The sequence below is a fragment of the Crinia signifera genome, chromosome 2, assembly GCF_055691185.1.
Source record: "Crinia signifera chromosome 2, ASM5569118v1, whole genome shotgun sequence".
NCBI classification, from domain to species: domain Eukaryota; kingdom Metazoa; phylum Chordata; class Amphibia; order Anura; family Myobatrachidae; genus Crinia; species Crinia signifera.
Genome location: NC_139218.1, coordinates 3,540,581 through 3,568,303, shown reverse-complemented (window position 1 = coordinate 3,568,303; position 27,723 = coordinate 3,540,581). Strand labels below are relative to the sequence as shown.

The window sequence follows — 27,723 nt, the reverse complement described above, 5'->3', positions numbered from 1 at the left end:
ACCCCGTGTACTGCAGAACCCTGCACCCTGTGTCCCGCAGAACCCCGCACCCTGGATCCCGCAGATCCCTGCACCCTGTGTCCTGCAGAGCCCCGCACCCTGTGTCCTGCAGAACCCTGCATCTCACAGAACCCTGCGTCTCACAGAACCCCGTGTACTGCAGAACCCTGCACCCTGTGTCCCACAGAACCCCGCACCCTGTGTCCCGCAGAACCCCGCGCCCTCTGTGTCAGACTGCTGGTAATGGACAGAGAGCACAGACAAGATACAGAGGACTCTCTGTGATTGTAACCTACCTGGCCTGATGACTGTGAGCCGCAGGTAACCTGACACATCTGTGGCCTCCATCTTCCATCGCTCTGGCTGCAGCCTCCACTCCTCCATCCGGCAGTAGTAAGTCCCTGTCTCCTCCTGCCTCACGCTCCTCAGAATTAGGCTGTAATTGCCCCGGCTTGTGGCCACAAATTGCAATCGCTGGGCTAGTGACTCCTCATACTCAGTGACCCCGTCCCAACCAGCTCGGAATAGGAGGGTGGTGGAGTAGAGGCCCGGCCTCTGGTAATACCAGGACACAGAGTAGAGGGATGCAGGGCTGGGAGCCACCCCCATGGGACAAGTCAGCATAACGTCACCCCCTTCCGGAACCTCAGAGCTCACATTCTCCTTAGGAAGGTTCAGGGTTGTGTCTGTGGGTGAGAATAGGAGAATTAGAGGACTTTATAGACACGTCGTATGTCTGCAGAGAAGGACCCAAAGTTCTGCCCAGTCCGTGGTATTTATTATCGGCTTTTAGTACCTGAAGCCCTGAAGACTATCTCTGTGGTCCCAGAAGACTTCTCTTCCCCCAGCCTGGTCCAGGCCCCGCTCTCCTTCCGCAGCCACTCCTGCACAGCGCAGTAGTATGACCCCACCTGCCCGGGGCCTGGTCTTAGGATCCACAGGGTGATGGCGCCCGCAGAGACTCTCTCACTGAGGAACCTAGATCTTGATCTTGGGAAGGATGGGTTGGGAGAAATGACCGCCTCCTGGCTGACCGTCAGGATTTCCACTGGAGAGGTGGCCTTGGGTGGGAGAAAGAACCATGCCACACTCAGGACTGAACCAGGAGTCCAGGCCTTGATGTCACAGGTCACAGCAGCCTCGTCCTGCGCACTGGTCACGGACAACAGCCGGGTGGCGGTGTTCATCAGAAGACGGCTGGCTGGGGACAGAGGGACAGGAAGTATGGCAATTACAGGGGTCACTGGGTGTACAGGGGTGCTTCCCCCACAGCTCCGGATAATGTGGGGACCAGGAGAGGAGAATCCCTTAAATACAGGGCCGGCGCCACCACTAGGCAAATCTAGGCATTTGCCTAGGGCGCCAGCCACTGGAGGGCGGCACTTCGCCCCTCGCCTCTCGCATGGAGGCTGCAGGGGTGTCCGTGCCGGGTACCTGCGGCACTGTGTGATCTGGCGGCGGGGTCCCTGCAGTGATGGCCGCTATCCGGCAGCCAGGTGGCGCGGGAAGCGCTGCTGGGTTTGAAAACATTCCGCATGCTGATTGGCTGAGATTCAGCCAATCAGCGTGCGGCGAGTTTTCAAACCCATCAGCGCTTCCCGCGCCGCCGCCTGGCTGCCGGATTGCGCACATCACTGCAGGGATCCCGCCGCCAGACCACACAGTGCCGCAGGTATCCCCCCCCCCCCCCCGTAGGCACCGGGGCGCCCCACCCCCCCCTCGCCTGGGGGTGCTCCGGCCCTGCTTAAATGTCTATTACATCTGTGCTCCTAACAGTCTAGGGGCAGATTTAATGGGGGGGGGGCGAATGGGGCGGTCCCCCCCCAGGCCAGTGGAATCACTGCGGGGAGTGAGGGTATACTCCTCACTGCCGCCGGCCGCATCTGCACCCGCACCTACTAAGTAATGATTGTAGTGATGATGGGGAGGTGATGCCGCCGCCTCTCTCACCCAGTAGCTGATATAGCGGGGCTTTCTCTCCCCATCCTGCTGTCCTATTGGCTGGTGGGCTGTAAATTAGGTGGTTTGCCACCCTGATTGTTCACAGACCGTGTGGGCTGTGTCTGCAGCACGGCGGGTGTGTGGCCGTTGTGTGCCCGGTTTCAGGATGAAGTCACCTGACTAGCGGGAGCAGCCACAGCCTGGAGCTCCCTTGCGTGTGCACTGTCCGGCTGCTGGTGCGTCCGGCTGCACATACAGTGTGTTTGCAACGCAGACCCCCCATGCAGGGTTTTTTCTTTTACATTTATTATTGTTTTTTTATTATTATTATTATTATTTGGGGGGGGGCAGACTTACAATGGGAAGAGTCAGGACTGGAGGGGGAGGGTCAAGTTTAAACAGTAAACCCCCCCCCCCCCCCAGAAGAGAAGTCTAGATCCGCCACTGTAACAGTCACAGTCTAGCCGTATGCTGCTTGGACTCCTCACCAACACTTTTCCTGCCATACTACCATCGTGCTCACAGGGTGACGCCAGGTGGGATTGGTACACGGCAACCTCACAGAGTGACCCACATAGGTGGTTCCTTAACTGCGCTCCGACCATGTCAGTAAATGTTAGTAATGCTATGCCTGCGGGATATTTACTGACATGCTGTGGGACACTCAGTCCATAGCAACCACACACAGGGACTGATTCAGGATCAGTTGTAATTTTTGCGGGCTATAAACTCGCACTCTGATACACACTGAATGCAGCTAAGCGGCCTTTACCTGTACATTGTACCATCTACAGCCTGACTGCAGCTATACCCCCCCCCCCCCCCCCCCCCCCCCGAGGCTAATGCTTCCACTGGCTCCTGGAGTCTCAGTCCCATCTTATTACTGTGTTGTGCAGCGCTATGGTATATGTTGGGACTATATAAATGAATATTAGTAATAACGTATCAGGGGTTATGGCATATTACAGATACACATAGTGACCATTACACTTACATGGTAACTGCACATTTACGGACATGACATTGGAGGACACTGAAGGCGTCGTCACGTTAATGCCTGGATACAGGACCCCGATTCGGCACATGTATGATCCATCCTGCTCCGGCTGGATCCGGAATATCGTCAGTGTGGCGGTGTTACCCTCTATGGACAGCTGCGCCTTTCCTTGGAAGCTGGAGGCTGAGTTCCCCCAGGACAGGCCGTTCCTGGACAAAGTGGCCACACTCTGAAAGGGCCCCTTCGGGTCGGAGCTGGGCTGAAAGTCCCAGGACCAGAGCAGGGATTTATCCAGCAGGCCGTACTGAGCAGTCACCCTGCAGAACAGAGCGGCGCCATCACCAGAGGTTACCCGGGCGTTCCTCGTCATCAGCGTGGCGCTGAGCGAGCGGTCTGCAAACAGAAGAGTGAACGGGATGCGGTCATTTGGTCGAATGCATTATGGTCGAATGTCATTACATCGAATCCATTAGGTCGAATTGCTAAAAGGTCGACATGATTCTAGGTCGACATGGGAAAAGGTCGAAATGATTCTAGGTCGAAAGGTCATTAGTTCGACAGGTCAATAGCTCGACAAGGTCATTAGTTCGACATTGTCTAGGTCGACATTCACAAAGTCGACATGGGGTTTTTCACTGTTTTTTGAGCCGACATGTGCTGACAGGCGGTATTTCATGCCCTACCATCCACTAGGGCGTGGTGGGAGAATAAAATAGTGTGCCGAGCGTAGCGAGGCACCGTGCCCGACGCATAGCGAGCGCAGCGAGCGATACGAGGGGATGCAGTGCACTTTAAACTGTGTCCATGTCGACTGTGTTGACATTCAGGTAAAAAAACAGTGAAAAACCCCATGTCGACTTTGTGAATGTCGACCTAGACAATGTCGAACTAATGACCTTGTCGACCTAATGACCTGTCGAACTAATGACCTTTCGACCTAGAATCATTTCGACCTTTTCCCATGTCGACCTAGAGTCATGTCGACCTTTTAGCAATTCGACCTAATGGATTCGATGTAATGACATTCGACCATAATGCATTCGACCAAACGATCCCAACCCGAGTGAACATATTCTTTCATCAGGACAATGAGGGTGGGTGGGAGTGTGAGTGGAGATCAGGTCAGAGATATAGGGAGGAGCAGAGTGAGCGGGAGGGAGTGTGAGTGGAGATCAGGTCAGAGATATAGGGAGAAGCAGAGTGAGCAGGAGGGAGTGTGAGTGGCGATCAGGTCAGAGATATAGGGAGGAGCAGAGTGAGCAGCAGGGAGTGTGAGTGGAGATCAGGTCAGAGATATAGGGAGGAGCAGAGTGAGCGGGAGGGAGTGTGAGTGGAGATCAGGTCAGAGATATAGGTAGGAGCAGAGTGAGCGGGAGGGAGTGTGAGTGGCGATCAGGTCAGAGATATAGGTAGGAGCAGAGTGAGCAGGAGGGAGTGTGAGTGGAGATCAGGTCAGAGATATAGGTAGTAGCAGAGTGAGTGGGAGGCAGTGTGAGTGGCGATCAGGTCAGAGATATAGGGAGGAGCAGAGTGAGTGGGAGGCAGTGTGAGCAGAGATCAGGTCAGAGATATAGGTAGTAGCAGAGTGAGCAGGAGGGAGTGTGAGCAGAGATCAGGTCAGAGATATAGGTAGTAGCAGAGTGAGTGGGAGGCAGTGTGAGTGGCGATCAGGTCAGAGATATAGGGAGGAGCAGAGTGAGTGGGAGGCAGTGTGAGTGGCGATCAGGTCAGAGATATAGGGAGGAGCAGAGTGAGTGTGACGGAGTGTGAGTGGAGATCAGGTCAGAGATATAGGGAGGAGCAGAGTGAGTGGGAGGGAGTGTGAGTGGAGATCAGGTCAGAGATATAGGTAGGAGCAGAGTGAGCAGGAGGGAGTGTGAGTGGAGATCAGGTCAGAGATATAGGTAGTAGCAGAGTGAGTGGGAGGCAGTGTGAGTGGCGATCAGGTCAGAGATATAGGGAGGAGCAGAGTGAGTGGGAGGGAGTGTGAGTGGAGATCAGGTCAGAGATATAGGGAGGAGCAGAGTGAGTGGGAGGGAGTGTGAGTGGAGATCAGGTCAGAGATATAGGTAGGAGCAGAGTGAGCAGGAGGGAGTGTGAGTGGAGATCAGGTCAGAGATATAGGGAGGAGCAGAGTGAGCGGGAGGGAGTGTGAGTGGAGATCAGGTCAGAGATATAGGGAGGAGCAGAGTGAGCGGGAGGGAGTGTGAGTGGCGATCAGGCCAGAGATATAGGGAGGAGCAGAGTGAGCGGCAGGGAGTGTGAGTGGCGATCAGGTCAGAGATATAGGTAGTAGCAGAGTGAGTGGGAGGCAGTGTGAGTGGCGATCAGGTCAGAGATATAGGTAGTAGCAGAGTGAGCGGGAGGGAGTGTGAGTGGAGATCAGGTCAGAGATATAGGGAGGAGCAGAGTGAGCGGGAGGGAGTGTGAGTGGCGATCAGGTCAGAGATATAGGGAGAAGCAGAGTGAGCGGGAGGTAGTGTGAGTGGCGATCAGGTCAGAGATATAGGGAGGAGCAGAGTGAGCGGGAGGGAGTGTGAGTGGAGATCAGGTCAGAGATATAGGGAGGAGCAGAGTGAGCGGGAGGGAGTGTGAGTGGAGATCAGGTCAGAGATATAGGGAGGAGCAGAGTGAGCAGGAGGGAGTGTGAGTGGCGATCAGGTCAGAGATATAGGTAGTAGCAGAGTGAGCGGGAGGGAGTGTGAGTGGCGATCAGGTCAGAGATATAGGTAGTAGCAGAGTGAGTGGGAGGGAGTGTGAGTGGCGATCAGGTCAGAGATATAGGGAGGAGCAGAGTGAGCGGGAGGGAGTGTGAGTGGAGATCAGGTCAGAGATATAGGGAGGAGCAGAGTGAGCAGGAGGGAGTGTGAGTGGCGATCAGGTCAGAGATATAGGTAGTAGCAGAGTGAGCGGGAGGGAGTGTGAGTGGCGATCAGGTCAGAGATATAGGTAGTAGCAGAGTGAGTGGGAGGGAGTGTGAGTGGCGATCAGGTCAGAGATATAGGTAGTAGCAGAATGAGCGGGAGGGAGTGTGAGTGGAGATCAGGTCAGAGATATAGGGAGGAGCAGAGTGAGCGGGAGGGAGTGTGAGTGGCGATCAGGTCAGAGATATAGGGAGAAGCAGAGTGAGCAGGAGGTAGTGTGAGTGGCGATCAGGTCAGAGATATAGGGAGGAGCAGAGTGAGCGGGAGGGAGTGTGAGTGGCGATCAGGTCAGAGATATAGGGAGGAGCAGAGTGAGTGGGAGGGAGTGTGAGTGGAGATCAGGTCAGAGATATAGGGAGGAGCAGAGTGAGCGGGAGGGAGTGTGAGTGGAGATCAGGTCAGAGATATAGGGAGAAGCAGAGTGAGCAGGAGGGAGTGTGAGTGGCGATCAGGTCAGAGATATAGGGAGGAGCAGAGTGAGTGGGAGGCAGTGTGAGTGGCGATCAGGTCAGAGATATAGGGAGGAGCAGAGTGAGCGGGAGGGAGTGTGAGTGGCGATCAGGTCAGAGATATAGGGAGGAGCAGAGTGAGTGGGAGGGAGTGTGAGTGGAGATCAGGTCAGAGATATAGGGAGGAGCAGAGTGAGCGGGAGGGAGTGTGAGTGGAGATCAGGTCAGAGATATAGGGAGAAGCAGAGTGAGCAGGAGGGAGTGTGAGTGGCGATCAGGTCAGAGATATAGGGAGGAGCAGAGTGAGTGGGAGGCAGTGTGAGTGGCGATCAGGTCAGAGATATAGGGAGGAGCAGAGTGAGCGGGAGGGAGTGTGAGTGGCGATCAGGTCAGAGATATAGGGAGGAGCAGAGTGAGTGGGAGGGAGTGTGAGTGGCGATCAGGTCAGAGATATAGGGAGAAGCAGAGTGAGCAGGAGGTAGTGTGAGTGGCGATCAGGTCAGAGATATAGGGAGGAGCAGAGTGAGTGGGAGGGAGTGTGAGTGGCGATCAGGTCAGAGATATAGGGAGGAGCAGAGTGAGTGGGAGGCAGTGTGAGTGGCGATCAGGTCAGAGATATAGGGAGGAGCAGAGTGAGCAGGAGGGAGTGTGAGTGGCGATCAGGTCAGAGATATAGGGAGGAGCAGAGTGAGCGGGAGGGAGTGTGAGTGGAGATCAGGTCAGAGATATAGAGAGGAGCAGAGTGAGCGGGAGGGAGTGTGAGTGGAGATCAGGTCAGAGATATAGGTAGGAGCAGAGTGAGCGGGAGGGAGTGTGAGTGGAGATCAGGTCAGAGATATAGGTAGGAGCAGAGTGAGCAGGAGGGAGTGTGAGTGGAGATCAGGTCAGAGATATAGGTAGTAGCAGAGTGAGTGGGAGGCAGTGTGAGTGGCGATCAGGTCAGAGATATAGGGAGGAGCAGAGTGAGTGGGAGGGAGTGTGAGTGGAGATTAGGTCAGAGATATAGGGAGGAGCAGAGTGAGCGGGAGGGAGTGTGAGTGGAGATCAGGTCAGAGATATAGGGAGGAGCAGAGTGAGTGGGAGGGAGTGTGAGTGGAGATCAGGTCAGAGATATAGGGAGGAGCAGAGTGAGCGGGAGGGAGTGTGAGTGGCGATCAGGTCAGAGATATAGGTAGGAGCAGAGTGAGCAGGAGGGAGTGTGAGTGGAGATCAGGTCAGAGATATAGGTAGTAGCAGAGTGAGTGGGAGGGAGTGTGAGTGGCGATCAGGTCAGAGATATAGGTAGGAGCAGGAGGGAGTGTGAGTGGAGATCAGGTCAGAGATATAGGGAGGAGCAGAGTGAGTGGGAGGCAGTGTGAGTGGCGATCAGGTCAGAGATATAGGGAGGAGCAGAGTGAGTGGGAGGGAGTGTGAGTGGCGATCAGGTCAGAGATATAGGGAGGAGCAGAGTGAGTGGGAGGGAGTGTGAGTGGAGATCAGGTTAGAGATATAGGGAGGAGCAGAGTGAGCGGGAGGGAGTGTGAGTGGAGATCAGGTCAGAGATATAGGGAGAAGCAGAGTGAGCAGGAGGGAGTGTGAGTGGCGATCAGGTCAGAGATATAGGTAGGAGCAGAGTGAGCAGGAGGGAGTGTGAGTGGAGATTAGGTCAGAGATATAGGTAGTAGCAGAGTGAGTGGGAGGCAGTGTGAGTGGCGATCAGGTCAGAGATATAGGGAGGAGCAGAGTGAGCGGGAGGGAGTGTGAGTGGAGATCAGGTCAGAGATATAGGGAGAAGCAGAGTGAGCAGGAGGTAGTGTGAGTGGCGATCAGGTCAGAGATATAGGGAGGAGCAGAGTGAGCGGGAGGGAGTGTGAGTGGAGATCAGGTCAGAGATATAGGGAGGAGCAGAGTGAGCGGGAGGGAGTGTGAGTGGAGATCAGGTCAGAGATATAGGGAGGAGCAGAGTGAGCGGGAGGGAGTGTGAGTGGCGATCAGGTCAGAGATATAGGTAGGAGCAGAGTGAGCAGGAGGGAGTGTGAGTGGAGATCAGGTCAGAGATATAGGTAGTAGCGGAGTGAGTGGGAGGCAGTGTGAGTGGCGATCAGGTCAGAGATATAGGGAGGAGCAGAGTGAGTGAGAGGGAGTGTGAGTGGCGATCAGGTCAGAGATGTAGGGAGGAGCAGAGTGAGCGGGAGGGAGTGTGAGTGGAGATCAGGTCAGAGATATAGGTAGGAGCAGAGTGAGCGGGAGGGAGTGTGAGTGGCGATCAGGTCAGAGATATAGGTAGGAGCAGAGTGAGCAGGAGGGAGTGTGAGTGGAGATCAGGTCAGAGATATAGGTAGTAGCAGAGTGAGTGGGAGGCAGTGTGAGTGGCGATCAGGTCAGAGATATAGGGAGGAGCAGAGTGAGCGGGAGGGAGTGTGAGTGGAGATCAGGTCAGAGATATAGGGAGAAGCAGAGTGAGCAGGAGGGAGTGTGAGTGGCGATCAGGTCAGAGATATAGGGAGGAGCAGAGTGAGCGGGAGGGAGTGTGAGTGGAGATCAGGTCAGAGATATAGGGAGGAGCAGAGTGAGCGGGAGGGAGTGTGAGTGGAGATCAGGTCAGAGATATAGGGAGAAGCAGAGTGAGCTGGAGGGAATGTGAGTGGCGATCAGGTCAGAGATATAGGGAGGAGCAGAGTGAGCAGCAGGGAGTGTGAGTGGAGATCAGGTCAGAGATATAGGGAGGAGCAGAGTGAGCGGGAGGGAGTGTGAGTGGAGATCAGGTCAGAGATATAGGTAGGAGCAGAGTGAGCGGGAGGGAGTGTGAGTGGCGATCAGGTCAGAGATATAGGTAGGAGCAGAGTGAGCAGGAGGGAGTGTGAGTGGAGATCAGGTCAGAGATATAGGTAGTAGCAGAGTGAGTGGGAGGCAGTGTGAGTGGCGATCAGGTCAGAGATATAGGGAGGAGCAGAGTGAGTGGGAGGGAGTGTGAGTGGAGATTAGGTCAGAGATATAGGGAGGAGCAGAGTGAGCGGGAGGGAGTGTGAGTGGAGATCAGGTCAGAGATATAGGTAGGAGCAGAGTGAGCAGGAGGCAGTGTGAGTGGAGATCAGGTCAGAGATATAGGTAGGAGCAGAGTGAGCAGGAGGGAGTGTGAGTGGCGATCAGGTCAGAGATATAGGGAGGAGCAGAGTGAGTGGGAGGGAGTGTGAGTGGATATCAGGTCAGTGATATAGGGAGGAGCAGAGTGAGCAGGAGGGAGTGTGAGTGGAGATCAGGTCAGAGATAAAGGGAGGAGTAGAGTGAGCGGGAGGGAGTGTGATTGGAGATCAGGTCAGAGATATAGGGAGGAGCAGAGTGAGCGGGAGGGAGTGTGAGTGGAGATCAGGTCAGAGATATAGGGAGGAGCAGAGTGAGTGGGAGGGAGTGTGAGTGGCGATCAGGTCAGAGATATAGGTAGGAGCAGAGTGAGCGGGAGGGAGTGTGACTGGAGATCAGGTCAGAGATATAGGGAGGAGCAGAGTGAGCGGGAGGGAGTGTGAGTGGAGATCAGGTCAGAGATATAGGGAGGAGCAGAGTGAGCAGGAGGCAGTGTGAGTGGAGATCAGGTCAGAGATATAGGTAGGAGCAGAGTGAGCAGGAGGGAGTGTGAGTGGCGATCAGGTCAGAGATATAGGGAGGAGCAGAGTGAGTGGGAGGGAGTGTGAGTGGATATCAGGTCAGTGATATAGGGAGGAGCAGAGTGAGCAGGAGGGAGTGTGAGTGGAGATCAGGTCAGAGATAAAGGGAGGAGTAGAGTGAGCGGGAGGGAGTGTGATTGGAGATCAGGTCAGAGATATAGGGAGGAGCAGAGTGAGCGGGAGGGAGTGTGAGTGGAGATCAGGTCAGAGATATAGGGAGGAGCAGAGTGAGCAGGAGGGAGTGTGAGTGGAGATCAGGTCAGAGATATAGGGAGGAGCAGAGTGAGCGGGAGGGAGTGTGAGTGGAGATCAGGTCAGAGATATAGGTAGGAGCAGAGTGAGCAGGAGGGAGTGTGAGTGGCGATCAGGTCAGAGATATAGGGAGGAGCAGAGTGAGTGGGAGGGAGTGTGAGTGGAGATCAGGTCAGAGATATAGGGAGGAGCAGAGTGAGCAGGAGGGAGTGTGAGTGGAGATCAGGTTAGAGAGGAAGGGACAGTGATGTGGGAGAGGACTCGGTACATGGTGACACGCGTATTACACGTATGATGATGGTGGTGGCACTCACCTAGAGGTATTATAGTGATGTGGGAGAGGACTCGGTACATGGTGACATGCTTATTACATGTATGATGGTGGTGGTGGCACTCACCTAGGGGTATGACATTGATGTGTGAGAGGACTCGGTACATGGTGACACGCATATTACACATATGATGATGGTGGTGGCACTCACCTAGGGGTATGACATTGATGTGGGAGAGGACACAGTACATGGTGACACGCATATTACACGTATGATGATGGTGGTGGCACTCACCTAGGGGTATGACAGTGATGTGGGAGAGGACTCGGTACATGGTGACACGCATATTACACGTATGATGATGGTGGTGGCACTCACCTAGGGGTATGACAGTGACATGCAGGACATTACTGTCAGTGGTCACATTCCGCCACACGTCCTCCTGTTCCTGTATGGTTTCCGTCACACGGCAGATGACTTTCCCGCCATCGGTTTGCGTTACTCTGTCCATTCTCAGGAGGAAGACCCCCGGGGTGACTCTCTGTGCAGCTAGGTGGCCTCTATGGTACCTCTGGGCATAGTCCACCCCTAGCCGCAGCTCTCCATCAGCCTGCAACGATGCCATCTCCACCATCTGCGCCGCTGACTCCATCCTGAACCAGGCCACAGCCCCGGCCACGGGGAGCCCGGACACAGCGCATTGGTACCTCACTGGATTCCCTGCATAGACCTCTAATACATCAGCGCTGAGTATGACCTTCCGGCTGTGGTCAGCTAGGAAATAAGAGAGAACATGTAATAGAGATTGTACCAGTCACCAAGTATCAGCCGCGGACACGCGGTCTCTGTGATGTCACTGCTAGGATCACGGTCTCTGTGTTGTCTCTGCTGGGATCTCTGTGATGTCACTGCTGGGATCTCTGTGATGTCACTGCTGGGATCACTGTCTCTGTGATGTCACTGCTGGGATCTCTACCCCAGGCTTTTCCCCCAGGGATGTCCTTATCATGGGGCAGAAGACAGTTGGTGATAATGGCGGCACCATGTTATTGCCACTATTGGTGGACAGGCAGAAGCTTGACACATGAAAAAGGCAGCAAAATGTCAATAAGGGAAATGGTTGACATGCTTTTTTCATGGTTTTTGGTGTTTATATCAACATAATTTGACATGGACACTGTAATATGGCCTTTAGGCACGGTGCCTCACAGCGCTCGGTAGCCAGTTTGGGTGCCGGACGATTCACCGACAGTCCGGATTCCGACAGTCATTACCCCAACGTCGGAATCCCGACTGCTCCCTTGTGGGGGTCCACGACCCCTATAGAGGGAGAATAAAATACCCCTATCACTACCCAGCCTCCTGTTTTCCTGTGTCGTGACCTCCGCCAGTGGGGAGCCGCTGACTCAAAAACACCCTACTATACTATTGCGCACACACACCTAAACAACACGCACCCCCCCCCACACCCACAAATGTCACTGTACCCTCCACACTATCAATGTACATCTTACTCTGTAACCGCTTTTTAAATTAAACAAAACAATACACCCCCTTCCAAATCATATGCTCTCTATGTAACACATTTCACCTATAACAAGTTGCAATACAGGCATCTGTCATACAATTCTAACCATATTTCTCACAATACAAACGTTCACAAATTAAGGGGGCGCAGCCCCTTACGCCGGTGTGAAGAGCGAGAGAGAGAGAGAGAGAGTAGAAATCAGGCGGCACTCTCGGATTTGATGAACGTGAAAAAAACGTATTTATTCATGCAACATGTTTCGGGCGTGTAGCCCGTCCTCAGAGATCAATAACAATGACTGTGCAACACATATAAATACTCTAACAAGTGGTAAAACCCTCCCCTAATGTGCCAGTGCCACCCCTCTTACCTGTGCCATCCATGCTGTGTCCCCGCTTCCGCCCCCTCCAGCGCGTTGCCGCATGTGCATCGCCATTGGGGAGGCTGTGCTTCCGTCCAGTGCTTCCCTGTGACGTCATCATGCGTGCCCCCCGCTGCGGTTCAGCTGGACAGCCAGGCCTCTTTCTGGATCTCGCAGGGAGGGTGGTTGCCATGGCAGCAACATATACAATACTGTGCAAAACCTATTCGACAAAAATACATAAAAAACTTGCGTTAAGATGCTGTAATCAGCCATTTAAAAGGCAACAATGTGCCAGTGCTGTGCAATAGATAAAACATACAATACATACATGAATATGAACATAGACAATTAAAAATCTGCAGGGGGATGTTAGCGCAGCGGAACAGTGGAACTTTTATTATAAACTCATACACAGTACAGAAATTTCTGTTTAACTCCATGTCCAGTACTCCAGACCGTGTGGTCTCAGCACTTGACCTGGATGATGTAATAACTAAATCAATTCATTCCTGCCTTTGCTGTGCTATACATCCTGGTCTGTGAGCAGCCAATTGGATTGATTGGGTGGATAATCTAACAATCTGGTGTATTGTTACTTATAAGAAATGGTACAACCCATGCTGCTCGTTCAGACCCCTAGGTGCGAGCGTGTCTAGCTGGTGAATCCACCTCGCCTCGAGCTGCAGGAGTTTCTTCTCTCTGTTTCCCTCTCTTGTGGGGACAGGGACGTGGTCTATATTCTTCGATCTTATACTGGCCAAATTGTGTTTCCTTTCTGCACAATGTCTTGCCACCGGCTGTTCACTTTGACCGGTGGCCAGGGCCTGTCTGATGGCCAGGCGATGATTCGCCATTCTTTCTTTGAATTGGCACTCTGTCTTGCCCACGTAGTAAAGCCCACATGGGCAAGACAGAATATATACTACGTACCGGCTAGGACAGGTAACCGAATGCCTGATTTTAATTTTGCGTCCTGTGTGTGGGTGGCTCACCGTGTCTCCTGTAATCATGGAGCTACAGGTCACACACCCCACACATCTGAAACAACCTTCAGGACGTGACAAAAAGTGAGATGGTTTGTTGCTCTTAATGTGGCTACATCAGTTTTGACCAATAAATCGGCCAGATTTCTTCCTCTTTTGTACGCTGGCATGATTTGCGTGTTATGTAGACTCTTGAGGTCTTTATCAGACGTCACCAAGGGCCATAGCTTCTTAACTTTTTTTGTAATCTCACAGCTGCCCATCGCATGCTGTGTGACCCATGGATTCTGGTACCCAGCTCTTTGTTATGGCTGGTGGTGTTTAATGCTGTTTCATGGGAGATGTTGAGGACCCTATTCTTAATTTTGGACAAATCTTTCTTTTTATAGCCTCTTTGTTCAAATTTAGTTGTCAAGTTCAACATGTGCTTGAGCTTCATTGCTCACAATTCTCCTCACTCTCAACATTTGAGAGTAGGGCAACCCCTCTCTCAATGCCCTCGGGTGACAACTTTCATACCTGAGGAGAGTATTGCGATCGTCTCCTTACATGTAAAGATGTTTCTATACAATTTTGTTTAAGACTGATTTTCACGTCTAAAAAGTTAATGACCACCTTGCTCATGTTGTATGTTAATTTAACAGGGTGTGCCAATGCATTATCTGCTTCAAATATGTCCCTTAAGAGGGGGAAACAGAGAGAAGAAACTCCTACAGCTCGAGGCGAGGTGGATACACCAGCTAGACACGCTCGCACCTAGGGGTCTGAACGAGCAGCATGGGTTGTACCATTTCTTATAAGTAACAATACACCAGATTGTTAGATTATCCACCCAATCAATCCAATTGGCTGCTCACAGACCAGGATGTATAGCACAGCAAAGGCAGGAATGAATTGATTTAGTTATTACATCATCCAGGTCAAGTGCTGAGACCACACGGTCTGGAGTACTGGACATGGAGTTAAACAGCAAGGTCTGTACTGTGTATGAGTTTATAATAAAAGTTCCACTGTTCCGCTGCGCTAACATCCCCCTGCAGATATTTAATTGTCTATGTTCATATTCATGTATGTATTGTATGTTTTATCTATTGCACAGCACTGGCACATTGTTGCCTTTTAAATAGCTGATTACAGCCTCTTAACGCAAGTTTTTTATGTATTTTTCTCGAATAGGTTTTGCACAGTATTGTATATGTTGCTGCCATGGCAACCACCCTCCGTGCGAGATCCAGCAAGAGGCCTGGCTGTCCAGCTGAACCGCAGCGCGGGGCACGCATGATGACGTCACAGGGAAGCACTGGACGGAAGCACAGCCTCCCCAATGGCAATGCACATGCGCCAACGCGCTGGAGGGGGGGGGGGAGCGGGGACACAGCATGGATGGTGCAGGTAAGAGGGGTGGCACTTGCACATTAGGGGAGGGTTTTACCACTTGTTAGAGTATTTATATGTGTTGCACAGTCATTGTTATTGATCCCTGAGGACGGGCTACACGCCCGAAACATGTTGCATGAATAAATAATTTTTTTTCACATTCATCAAATCCGAGAGTGACGCCTGATTTCTACTCTGCATACCAGGACCAGTTGGTCCATCCTGGAGGGCACCGGGTCAGTACCACTTGATTCATCCACTGGGAGTGCCGGCTCACAACAAGTATATATATATATATATATAAGGAGAACATCAGACTCCCGGTACAGCGCCGTTAGAGAACTCACCGGTTGCTTCTACAGTGACAGATATAGGGTCGGATCTCTGCCGCTTGTCGGACCCCTCCTCAGTAACCACACACGTGTATGAGCCCCCGTCCCCGGGGTGAGCCCAGTTGATCCTTAAGGTCCAGGTCTTCCGGTCTCTCCTTCCCACGGACAGCTGCCATCTTGCGGCCCGGGTGTTGTACTGCGTCATGTACTTGGTAATGCCAGAGGGCTCCCAGGTAGCTGCCACCTCATCATTGAATAGCCAGGAGATGTGAAGGCGGCTGGGGGCAGGGTGGGTAACAGAGCAGGTGACCTCCAGAGGACTCCCAGCGCTGAGAGTAACGCCTGTAGCCTGGATCTGCACCTCATAGTCTCCACCTGAAACAACAATGATCACTGCCATAGTCCTGACAACCATCCATACGATGCCCAGCCACAGGAATGCCAGGCAGTGCGGGGCACAGGACGGGAACGGCAACTGCCCAGACACATGTACTGATGTCAGTGACTACACATGTACCCCAAATGGCTGACACTACACACCTACACTCCCCATGTGACTGACACCCTCACTCTACACACCTAGACCACCCCATGTGTCTGACACCCTCACTCTACACACCTAGACCCCCCCATGTGACTGACACCCTCACTCTACACACCTAGACCACCCTATGTGTCTGACACCCTCACTCTACACACCTAGACCACCCCATGTGTCTGACACCATCACTCTTCACACCTAGACCCCCCCATGTGTCTGACACCCTCACTCTACACACCTAGACCCCCCATGTGACTGACACCCTCACTCTACACACCTACACCCCCCCATGTGTCTGACACCCTCACTCTACACACCTACACTCCCCATGTGACTGACACCCTCACTCTACACACCTACACTCCCCATGTGACTGACACCCTCACTCTACACACCTACACTCCCCATGTGACTGACACCCTCACTCTACACACCTAGACCCCCCCATGTGACTGACACCCTCACTCTACACACCTAGACCCCCCATGTGACTGACACCCTCACTCTACACACCTAGACCACCCCATGTGTCTGACACCCTCACACTACACACCTACACCCCCCTTTGTGACTGACACCCTCACATTACACACCTAGACCCCCCCATGTGTCTGACACCCTCACTCTACACACCTAGACCCCCCATGTGACTGACACCCTCACTCTACACACCTACACCCCCCCATGTGTCTGACACCCTCACTCTACACACCTACACTCCCCATGTGACTGACACCCTCACTCTACACACCTACACTCCCCATGTGACTGACACCCTCACTCTACACACCTAGACCCCCCCATGTGACTGACACCCTCACTCCACACACCTAGACCACCCCATGTGTCTGACACCCTCACTCTACACACCTAGACTCCCCATGTGACTGACACCCTCACACTACACACCTAGACCCCCCCATGTGTCTGACACCCTCACTCTACACACCTACACTCCCCATGTGACTGACACCCTCACTTTACACACCTAGACCACCCCATGTGACTGACACTCTCACACTACACACCTAGACCACCACATGTGTCTGACACCCTCACTCTACACACCTAGACCCCCCATGTGTCTGACACCCTCACTCTACACACCTAGACCCCCCATGTGTCTGACACCCTCACTCTACACACCTAGACCCCCCATGTGACTGACACCCTCACTCTACACACCTAGACCACCCCATGTGTCTGACACTCTCACACTACACACCTAGACCACCACATGTGTCTGACACCCTCACTCTACACACCTAGACCACCACATGTGTCTGACACCCTCACTCTACACACCTAGACCCCCCATGTGTCTGACACCCTCACTCTACACACCTAGACCACCACATGTGTCTGACACCCTCACTCTACACACCTAGACCCCCCATGTGACTGACACCCTCACTCTACACACCTAGACCACCACATGTGTCTGACACCCTCACTCTACACACCTAGACCCCCCATGTGACTGACACCCTCACTCTACACACCTAGACCACCCCATGTGTCTGACACCCTCACTCTACACACCTACACTCCCCATGTGACTGACACCCTCACTCTACACACCTACACTCCCCATGTGACTGACACCCTCACTCTACACACCTAGACCCCCCCATGTGACTGACACCCTCACTCCACACACTTAGGCCCGCCCATGTGACTGACGCACTCACTCTACACACCTAGACCACCACATGTGTCTGACACCCTCACTCTACACACCTAGACCCCCCCATGTGACTGACACCCTCACTCTACACACCTAGGCCCCCCCATGTGACTGACACCCTCACACTACACACCTACACCCCCCCATGTGACTGACACCCTCACGCTACACACCTAGACCCCCCCATGTGACTGACACCTCACATTACACACCTAGACCCCCCATGTGACTGACACCCTCACTCTACACACCTAGACCACCCCATGTGTCTGACACCCTCACTCTACACACCTAGACCCCCCATGTGACTGACACCCTCACACTACACACCTACACCCCCCATGTGTCTGACACCCTCACACTACACACCTACACCCCCCCATGTGACTGACACCCTCACACTACACACCTAGACCCCCCCATGTGTCTGACACCCTCACTCTACACACCTAGACCCCCCCATGTGACGGACACCCTCACTCCACACACTTAGGCCCGCCCATGTGACTGACACACTCACTCTACACACCTAGACCCCCCATGTGACTGACACCCTCACTCTACACACCTAGGCCCCCCATGTGACTGACACCCTCACACTACACACCTACACCCCCCCATGTGACTGACACCCTCACTCTACACAGAAAAAAAAGGGGGATTTGAGACCGCGCTCCCTAAGGAAAAGTGCAACAGGTATATTTAAAACATTTATTATGAAAAGAATGAATACATGTAAATATAAAATGCAATAAAAAAAGGGATTGGGGGTATCACAAGTAAAATAATAAGAGCAGGGATATTCACCCACAGTCCAGTCCTGGTAATGTCCTGTATCCGTTCCTATAGTACCTCCAGATGAATATTATAAAGTGCCAATTGCAATGTGATGATTAGTAGTCTCCAAACCAGGGAGCTCCCGATGTTGGGGGGTGCTCAACCCGGTGGGCTTGATGTTGTTGCCACTTGGTACCTTGATGGGAGTGATGTAAATCTCCTAACCAGGGAGCTCCTGATGGTGAGTGGTGCTCTACCTGGTGGGCCTGATGGTAATGCCGCTTGATTCAAGGATGGAGACAATTCTGGAGGTTGGTCCGGTTGCAGGATGAAATTGAAGAGGATGTCTGTAAAATAGGGGTGTCCCTGCTCCCCTCCACCAACGCGTTTCGCTATAAGCTTTGTCAAGGTGACATCACCTTGACAAAGCTTATAGCGAAACGCGTTGGTGGAGGGGAGCAGGGACACCCCTATTTTACAGACATCCTCTTCAATTTCATCCTGCAACCGGACCAACCTCCAGAATTGTCTCCATCCTTGAATCAAGCGGCATTACCATCAGGCCCACCAGGTAGAGCACCACTCACCATCAGGAGCTCCCTGGTTAGGAGATTTACATCACTCCCATCAAGGTACCAAGTGGCAACAACATCAAGCCCACCGGGTTGAGCACCCCCCAACATCGGGAGCTCCCTGGTTTGGAGACTACTAATCATCACATTGCAATTGGCACTTTATAATATTCATCTGGAGGTACTATAGGAACGGATACAGGACATTACCAGGACTGGACTGTGGGTGAATATCCCTGCTCTTATTATTTTACTTGTGATACCCCCAATCCCTTTTTTTATTGCATTTTATATTTACATGTATTCATTCTTTTCATAATAAATGTTTTAAATATACCTGTTGCACTTTTCCTTAGGGAGCGCGGTCTCAAATCCCCCTTTTTTTTCTATGTACTTCTCTTGGGCCTGACTTCCCAAATCCAGAGACCGCAGCTCCAGCAAAACAACTCCACTCAGGCGCCCCTGGGCCACTTTTGTGACCAACAACCTTTTTCTGCCAACCCTCACTCTACACACCTACACCCCCCCATGTGACTGACACCCTCACTCTACACACCTAGACCACCACATGTGACTGACACCCTCACTCTACACACCTAGACCCCCCCATGTGACTGACACCCTCACTCTACACACCTAGGCCCCCCCATGTGACTGACACCCTCACACTACACACCTACACCCCCCCATGTGACTGACACCCTCACTCTACACACCTAGACCCCCCATGTGACTGACACCCTCACTCTACACACCTAGACCACCCCATGTGTCTGACACCCTCACTCTACACACCTAGACCCCCCATGTGACTGACACCCTCACACTACACACCTACACTCCCCATGTGAATGACACCCTCACTCTACACACCTAGACCCCCCATGTGACTGAAACCCTCACTCTACACACCTAGACCCCCCATGTGACTGACACCCTCACACTACACACCTACACCCCCCATGTGACTGACACCCTCACACTACACACCTACACCCCCCCATGTGACTGACACCCTCACTCTACACACCTAGACCCCCCATGTGTCTGACACCCTCACTCTATACACCTAGACCCCCCCATGTGACTGACACCCTCACACTACACACCTACACCCCCCATGTGACTGACACCCTCACACTACACACCTAGACCACCCCACATCAGTGGCGGAAGCAGGGGGGGGTTCTGAGTACCAAGAAACCCCTCTAGAAGTCTAAGGGCCCTAGTCTGAAAGCTGGGGGTCCCCTCTTTCCATGGGTTCAAGAATTTTACAAATCGACCCTTGGGAACTGGAGATATCTGACTTCAAAGCAGTGGTCCCCATCCAAGCCTGTTTATTGCTATTCCCAGTCAGATATTTCAGTTTCTGTCTAACTTAGAGTTTTTCTGAGGGTATATCCTAAAAGCTGGGACTCTCCCCCTTTGATGAACACTAGCAGCTTGTCTCTACTGTTCCCAGAACCAGAGATATCAGCCTTCCAGCAGCTGGTTACTGCTCCAGCTCCACACACCTGGTATGTAGTTTTATATACTCGTGGGCAGATTGCTCTGCCTCCTGAACTCTGATCCCCTAGTCCCCAATACCATTTGGTAGGTGGGATTAACTAGTTTTTAATTCCATTAAAATCTAAGAAATCTATTTCCGGGTACTGGAGATATCTGCAGTCAAGCAAGCTGTCCTCCCACCAGAAAATAATGAATAATAAGCCCACTCCACTATACACCCCTCCTCTGCATATTAAACATCCTCTACCACCCTGGAAGTTATGTATCAGGACCCCTTCATTCAGCCCAATGCCCCCTTCTCCCACCACATCTCCCACCATATGTGCAGTAAAGGGGTTATTGGTGGAAATTACTGATCCAGGCCCTACATGCTTAACAGGGTATTGTCAACTCGCTGTGACCATTTTCCCCCCACCCATTCCCCTTCAAATAAAACTCAACTCCTTCATGTTGGATGAAATTGGCCACAGCAGCCATCTTTATTAAAACAATAACAAATAACAGTTTTACCACAATAATCCCCACTTTACCCGCAAAGGTGATCCTCGAGGCCCAAAACCCTAAAACCAGCATACATATCCAAGCACTCTCCCTCACGCTTTTTACCCCCAGCCGATGACACTGGCTCGAGGGCACCGATCTGCATAGACCCCGTGCTCATTATTTATGTATCTATATAGCCTCACCCCGAGGAGTCCAGCCCCCGCCGTGGGGCCCTCCCCTCCACAAAGCCAAGCCTCCATGACCACCAACCTCGAGGATCCCCTCCGCCACAACGCATGGGGTTAACCCCTTAACCCCCTGCGTACCCGCCACAAAGCCACCGCCACTTTTACCCCGTCTTGTATTGCCAGAGACCATAGATCCATGCCCACCGCGTTCAAGTGGACCCCATCTCCCCTCCAAAATGCGCCTAACCCAGATTCCAGCTCTAGGTGACGCACCATAACTCCACCATTCCTAGCCACAAATTTCCCAATAGCTCTGTTAACCTTTATCCTGGCTTTATTAATCCTTTCCACTGAACGCGCATCCCTCCAAACTTGCCGGGGCACTATATCTGACCAGACGGTAATCACATCTGGAAATAACGCCCAGAGGCGTAACAAATCGAACTTAATATCGCGAATCAACTCACGGAAGGGCCTAACCCCCAAATCATTACCCCCCACAAAACTAAAATCTCAGGAGGCCTGTCCAGCCTAACAAAGCGATGGAACTCCGGCAATACCCCACTCCACACCATACCACGCTTCCCCAGCCAGCGGACTTCAAATTCCCGACCGTCCAACCCCAATCTTCGTCCGTTCGGTCTCATTCCGGCTCGAATGGCGCCCCAAAAAACATACGAGTGTCCCATAATCCAGATGAGGCACGAAGGCTGCCCTAAACCACAAAGAAACAAAAAGAAAACACGAAAAAAAAAACTCCCGGTCAGCAGCTCACAAAAGACATTATAACTTGTCTAACCTCACATAAGATTTGAACCGAGCCGAATCCCACCTCCCAATCTTCTTAATTAAGTCCTCCCCAAAACCCAAGCGAGCCGCTTCCGTCGCTGCCCCAATCCTAAACGAGTGCCCCGCGTATTCCTCCTCTCTCAGGCCCAGCAACCGCAGCCCCTTCCTGAACACGCTAATAAACTGAAAACAAGACAAAAATGATCCATCGGCATGCACCAATAATGGGTCTCTCAGCTGCCCCCCTGTAAACCTGACCTCTCTAAAAACTCTGAGGCATTCCACCGGGCACATAGCAGAACCCCGCACCTCAAATAGAACCACCCGTTTTCCCCTACCCAATTGGTCTGTTTTTGAACGACTCAACACAAATTCCACCCTATCCGAAAATAAACTAACCTCCTCATATCTAAGGCCCCCCGGTACCGCCACACTCGGACTAACTAATTCCCCCAACCGCAATGCCCCAAAAAATGCTAGAGAAAAGGCCAATTGGAACAGTTTGCTTTCATAAACAGACCGGCAGACTAACCCCAACTTGTCCCCCAACCCCTGCAATAGAATGAAAGAAACCGGCCTCCTCTTATCACGAACTGCGTGACCCCTTCTCCATCCCTTAAGCGCCCGTGATACCAAGAAGCTCTTAGTGACATCTGGCTTCGCACAAGCCCGAAAACCAAACGCCAAGCCCGCCATACAACGCCCGATTCTCGATACAGACCACCCCAGCTCTTTACAATGGCCGATGTATAGCAACACCCTGATCTCATCCTCTCCTTCCGGCAGGCCAACTGATCTGCACCAATCATTCCAGAGCTGCCACTCCTGACAGTATGCCGACCACGTGCCGGGGGCAAGGGAATCCCTGATGAGCTGATCCGCTATCCTTCCAGCAGCTCCCAAAGGTGCCTCGGGCAATCGACCCCACTGCGGTCTGCTCCCGGCGCCAGCTCCCTGAAACGATCCCACTGCCAACGAGACAAGGAATCTGCTATACAATTAGAAACTCCTGGAACATGCCGTGCAACCACCCAAGCATTTATTGCTAAACATTCTAGCACTAACCGTTGCAACACCTTAACCACAGGTGGAGATGATGCCGACAAATGATTAACCGCTTCAACTACGCTCATATTATCACAATGAAAACAGATTTTTTTGTTTTGAAATAATGGCCCCCAAATCACCACCGATACCAATATTGGAAATAATTCCAACAACGCCAGGTTACGAACCCAGCCCCGAAGGACCCATGACTCCGGCCATTTTTCGGCACTCCAGTGACCCTGACAATAAGCCCCGTATCTGACGCTCCCGGCCGCATCAGTAAACAGATCCATGTCCAATGCCACCACCGCGTCTGACATCCACATTGCCCTGCCGTAGAATGACTCCAAAAACTCCGCCCACACCTTCAGGTCATCGCGCAACTCCCTCCCTAACCTGATAAAATGATGAGGAGAAGTGATTCCGGCAGTCGCCCCTGCCAAACGCCTACTGAAAATCCTGCCTATTGGGATAATACGACAGGCAAAGTTTAATTTGCCTAACAAAGACTGCAGTTCCCTCAGCTTAATCTTCTTTAATCTCACCGCCCTCCCCACTTCTGCCTTCAACGCCGCCAATTTGTCTGCAGGTAAGCGACATTCCATCAACACAGTATCAATAGTAATTCCTATAAAGCTAATCACTGATGCGGGCCCCTCGGTTTTTCCAGGAGCCAACGGCACCCCAAAATCTGCTGCCACCCGTTCTATAGTGCACAGCAACAATGCACAGACTTTGCCGTCCCCCGGACCAATGCACAAAAAATCATCCAAATAGTGGATAATCGAACCGCACCCAGACGTGTCCCTAACTACCCATTCCAAAAAAGAACTAAACGCCTCAAAATAGGCACACGACAGGGAACACCCCATCGGAAGGCAACCAGTAGCGCACGCAGGGGGGGTTTCTGAGTACCCAGAAACCCCTCCAGGAGTCTAACGGTCCTCGTCTGAAAGCTGAGGGTCCCCTCTTTCCAAGGGTACAAGAATTTTAAAAATCGGCCCTTGGGAACCGGAGATATCTGACTTCAAAGCAGTGGTCCCCATCCAAGCCTGTTAATTGCCCTTCCCAGTCAGATATTTCAGGTTCTGTCTGACGTAAAGTTTTTCTGAGGGTATATTCCAAAAGCTGGGACTCTCCCCCATTGATGGACACTAGAAGCTTGTCTCTACTGTGCCCAGAACCAGAGATATCAGCCTTCGAGCAGCTGGTTACTGCTCCAGCTCCACACACCTGGTATGTCGTTTTATAAACTCATTGGCAGATCGCACTGCCTCCTGAACTCTGATCCCCTAATCCCCAATACCATTTGGTAGGTGGGATTCTCTAGTTTTTAATTCCATTAAAATCTAAGAAATGTATTTCCAGGAACTGGAGATATCTGCAGTCAAGCAAGCTGTCCCCCCACCAGAAAATTATGAATAATAAGCCGACTCCACTATACACCCCTCCTCTGCATATTAAACATCCTCTACCACCCTGGAAGTTATGTATCAGGACCCCTTCATTCAGCCCAATCTCCCACCATCTGTGCAGTAAAGGGGTAATTAGTGTAAATTACTGATCCAGGCCCTACAGGCTGAGCGGTTGATATAATACCCCCTACCACCCGCAGGACATCAAAACTTCCGCTCAAAGCACCCCCCACCCCTACCGCTGGAGGATCGGTAGGGGCCCCAATACATTGCTATGCCCAGGGGTCTACACTGCTGTTGACGCCCCTGTATGTATATATATATATATATATATATATATATATATATATATGTATATGTATGTGTATGTATTTGGTCTATCTATAATACTTTTACTGACCCGGCATATACTGGGTCACCTAAGTGTCCATCTCCGTGCTTTGCTCCGCCCCTCTGGAAACCCCCTTCTGAAAATCCTGCGTTTGCCCCTGGCAACGGTCAACAAAGTAACCCCCATCCCAAAAACAACCTAACAGACGAACACTCGATGGGTGAACCGGCAACAACCTAAAAGCCGCTTCTACGTCGGTCTTTGCCAACAGGGCCCCTTTTCCAAAATGCTTCACCCACTGAACCGCAGCATCAAACGACGTATAAACCACTGAACAAATGTCAGGGTCAATACCATCATTGACCGACGCCCCCTTTGGAAATGACAAGTGATGTATGAGGCGAAACTTATTCACCTCCTTTTTGTGTACTACCCCCAACGGTGAAACCACCAAATCAGCCAGCGGTGGCGATGAAAAAGGACCCGCCATTCGCCCCAAATGCACCTCTTTTGCCAATTTTTCCCCCACAACCTCAGGGTGCTCTCTGGCTGATTTTAAATTCCCCCTAAAAGCCCCAGTAGCCACAACCTCCGAAGGTATTTTAAACCCATCCCGAAATCCCCCTTCCAAAAGCGCCGCCGCCTGTCTGTTTGGGTATCTATGCAGATACCCCAGCATCCTTTCCAGGCGTATTGGAGTCACCCCCTTTTGAAGTGGACTCTCGCGACCTTCCCCTAAAACACTTGTTTGCCCCATGGGTACCCCCGCAGGATGAGCACTCATGTTTAAACTTGCACTTTGCTCCAAAGCGACATGATCCTTCATTGAATGCGAAATATAGGCCCTTTTGTATGGGCGTGTTATTGACCCCTTCTCTTGTTCCCCCCCTGTCCCCCCGAAAGGGCTGCCCCAACCGATTAGGTGCTGTTACTTTTAGCCACAGCCCAATATCCTTATGATCCCACCTGATATTAGGTCGCACCGCCTTCCGTTGCCTAAACTGCTCATCATACCTCAGCCAAGCCTGACCCCCATAAACCCTCTCAGCTTCCGCAATCGCATCCATATAGCAAAAAAGGGGTGAGCAATTCTCTGGCGCTTTCTCCCCAATCACACTCGCCAGAATTGCAAAAGCCTGGAGCCAGTTAGAAAACGTCCTTGGTATCAGCCGATACCTCCGACGTTCCTCCTCCTCCTTCTTCTCTTCCTTACGCGGCCTGTCCAAATTAAAGCGCTCCAATGGGAGTAATGAAAAAATGTCTACATATTCCCCTTTCCAAATTTTGTCTTTTACCTCTTGCTTCAGGTGGGCCCCCAGCGGCCCCTCAAAACAAACATAAACTTCACCCTTAGCAGAATCACTAACCCGCACTGTTTCCGCCTCCGTTTCCACACTAGCCTGTGCAATACCTGCAGTGCCACTGCCCACAACATTGCCTGGCGAGACCCACGCGCTCGCTGGCGACTGTCCTGCCCCCTGCCGCACCTTAGAAAACCACTCAGTAAAACCAGTCACCAACTCCATAATCCCCTTACTAGCCTCACTCTGCTGACCCACCCTTGCCCCCCCCCGACTAACTGACAGGGGCGCAGAAGACATAGATGTGGACTCACCAGGCTGCCTGGGGGCTGTGAACCCAGCAGCCGCAGCTCCTGCTTCCTGACGCGCTCCATCTCCTCCGGACGACCCAGGCACTTCTTCTGGTCTGGTAATTCTGGAAGCCGCGCGCACACCCTCCCGCGATCCTGCTGGTGCCGCACTGCGTGTTGGCTCTTCTGCGCTTTCCAAGCCAGCCGGCTGCCGCTCGTTCACTGCGGATCTCCCCTCGCTTGCATCCCCGCCTTCTCGCCGGACATCTGTGCGGCCGACATCCTCCGCCGCGCCGGGACCCGACGTCACTCCTGCTGCTTCTTCATGCACAGGGAGGCGACTCCTCCCGCGCTGTGAACCCCGCCGTCCTGATGGATTCCTCCCAGACCGAACCTGCCGGGAGGAAGGTGTCCGTCCCGCGGAACAGCCTGGAGGGTCCCGAGTGGGGCTCCTAGACCGGCGCTGGGTTCTGGGGGTGAAGGAAGGGCTAAGGCGCTCCGGAGGCCGGGACCTCCGAGGCCGGGCGCCAGATGAGGCAGACGTGTCAGCGTCTGTCCCCAACCCCCGTATGAGGCCCGCTACCTGCTCCTGTAACCAGGCCTCTCCCTGCGTACCGGCCGCCTGTCTCAAGGAGGCCAGCGCTGCATCGATGCCTGCCATGTTAGCCAGACAGTCGTCTAAAGCGTCCAGGACGTTCAGCTTTTTGATTCCAGACAAAATGTCTGACCAGGGCTACGTGATCCCCTCAATATATACCACCTCACCACCCTGTTAAGCCCCGCCCCCCGCCTTGTCATTTCCCAGGTACCCCCCAACCCCTATTACCCAATTACTCCTAAGCTCCTTCCAACCCCTGTCAAGTGGGCCTCCCCCTAGGCTCCGCCTCAGTCCAGCCCAATACAGAGCGGTTGATGCAATACCCTCTACCACCCGTGGTACATCAAAGCTTCCCCCACCCCTACCGCTGGAGGATCAGTGGGGGCCCCAATACATTGCTATGCCCAGGGTTCTACACTGCTGTTGACGCCCCTGTATGTGTGTGTGTGTGTGTGTATATATATATATATATATATATATATATATTTATATATTAATTTTTTAGTTATTTATTATTATTTATATACATTTGGTCTATCTATAATACTTTAACTGACCCGGCATATACTGGGTCACCTAAGTGACACCCTCACACTACACACTTACCCCCCATGGCTGGCATCCTCACACTACACCCCCCACATGGCTGGCACCCTCACACATCACACTTACCCCCCATGGCTGGCACCCTGACACCACACACTTACCCTCTATGGCTGGCACCCTCACACTACACACTTACCCCCCATGGCTGGCACCCTCACACATCACACTTACCCTCTATGGCTGGCACCCTCACACATCACACTTACACTCTATGGCTGGCACCCTCACACATCACACTTACCCCCCATGGCTGGCACCCTCACACCACACACTTACCCTCTATGGCTGGCACCCTCACACCACACACTTACCCTCTATGGCTGGCACCCTCACACCACACACTTACCCTCTATGGCTGGCACCCTCACATATCACACTTACCCCCCATGGCTGGCATCCTCACACTACACCCCCCACATGGCTGGCACCTCACACTACACACTTAGGCTCTATGGCTGACACCCTCACACTACACACTTACCCTCTATGGCTGGCACCCTCACACTACACACTTACCCCCCCATGGCTG

The 27,723-nt window shown here is 52.5% G+C and overlaps 1 protein-coding gene across 1 annotated transcript in view; it reads right to left on the bottom strand.

Moving 5' to 3' along the window:
* The window catches only part of LOC146057564 (immunoglobulin superfamily member 3-like), a 66,984-nt gene that overhangs the window by 17,571 nt on the left and 21,690 nt on the right, over window positions 1-27,723 (bottom strand). Inside the window, exons 4-8 of the mRNA XM_083168941.1 lie at window positions 15,076-15,435; window positions 10,855-11,250; window positions 2,936-3,331; window positions 797-1,201; window positions 297-686 (exon numbers count right to left, since the gene is read on the bottom strand). Coding sequence (XP_083025067.1) covers window positions 297-686; window positions 797-1,201; window positions 2,936-3,331; window positions 10,855-11,250; window positions 15,076-15,435 — 1,947 coding nt within the window. The remainder of the gene's footprint in view (window positions 1-296; window positions 687-796; window positions 1,202-2,935; window positions 3,332-10,854; window positions 11,251-15,075; window positions 15,436-27,723) is intronic.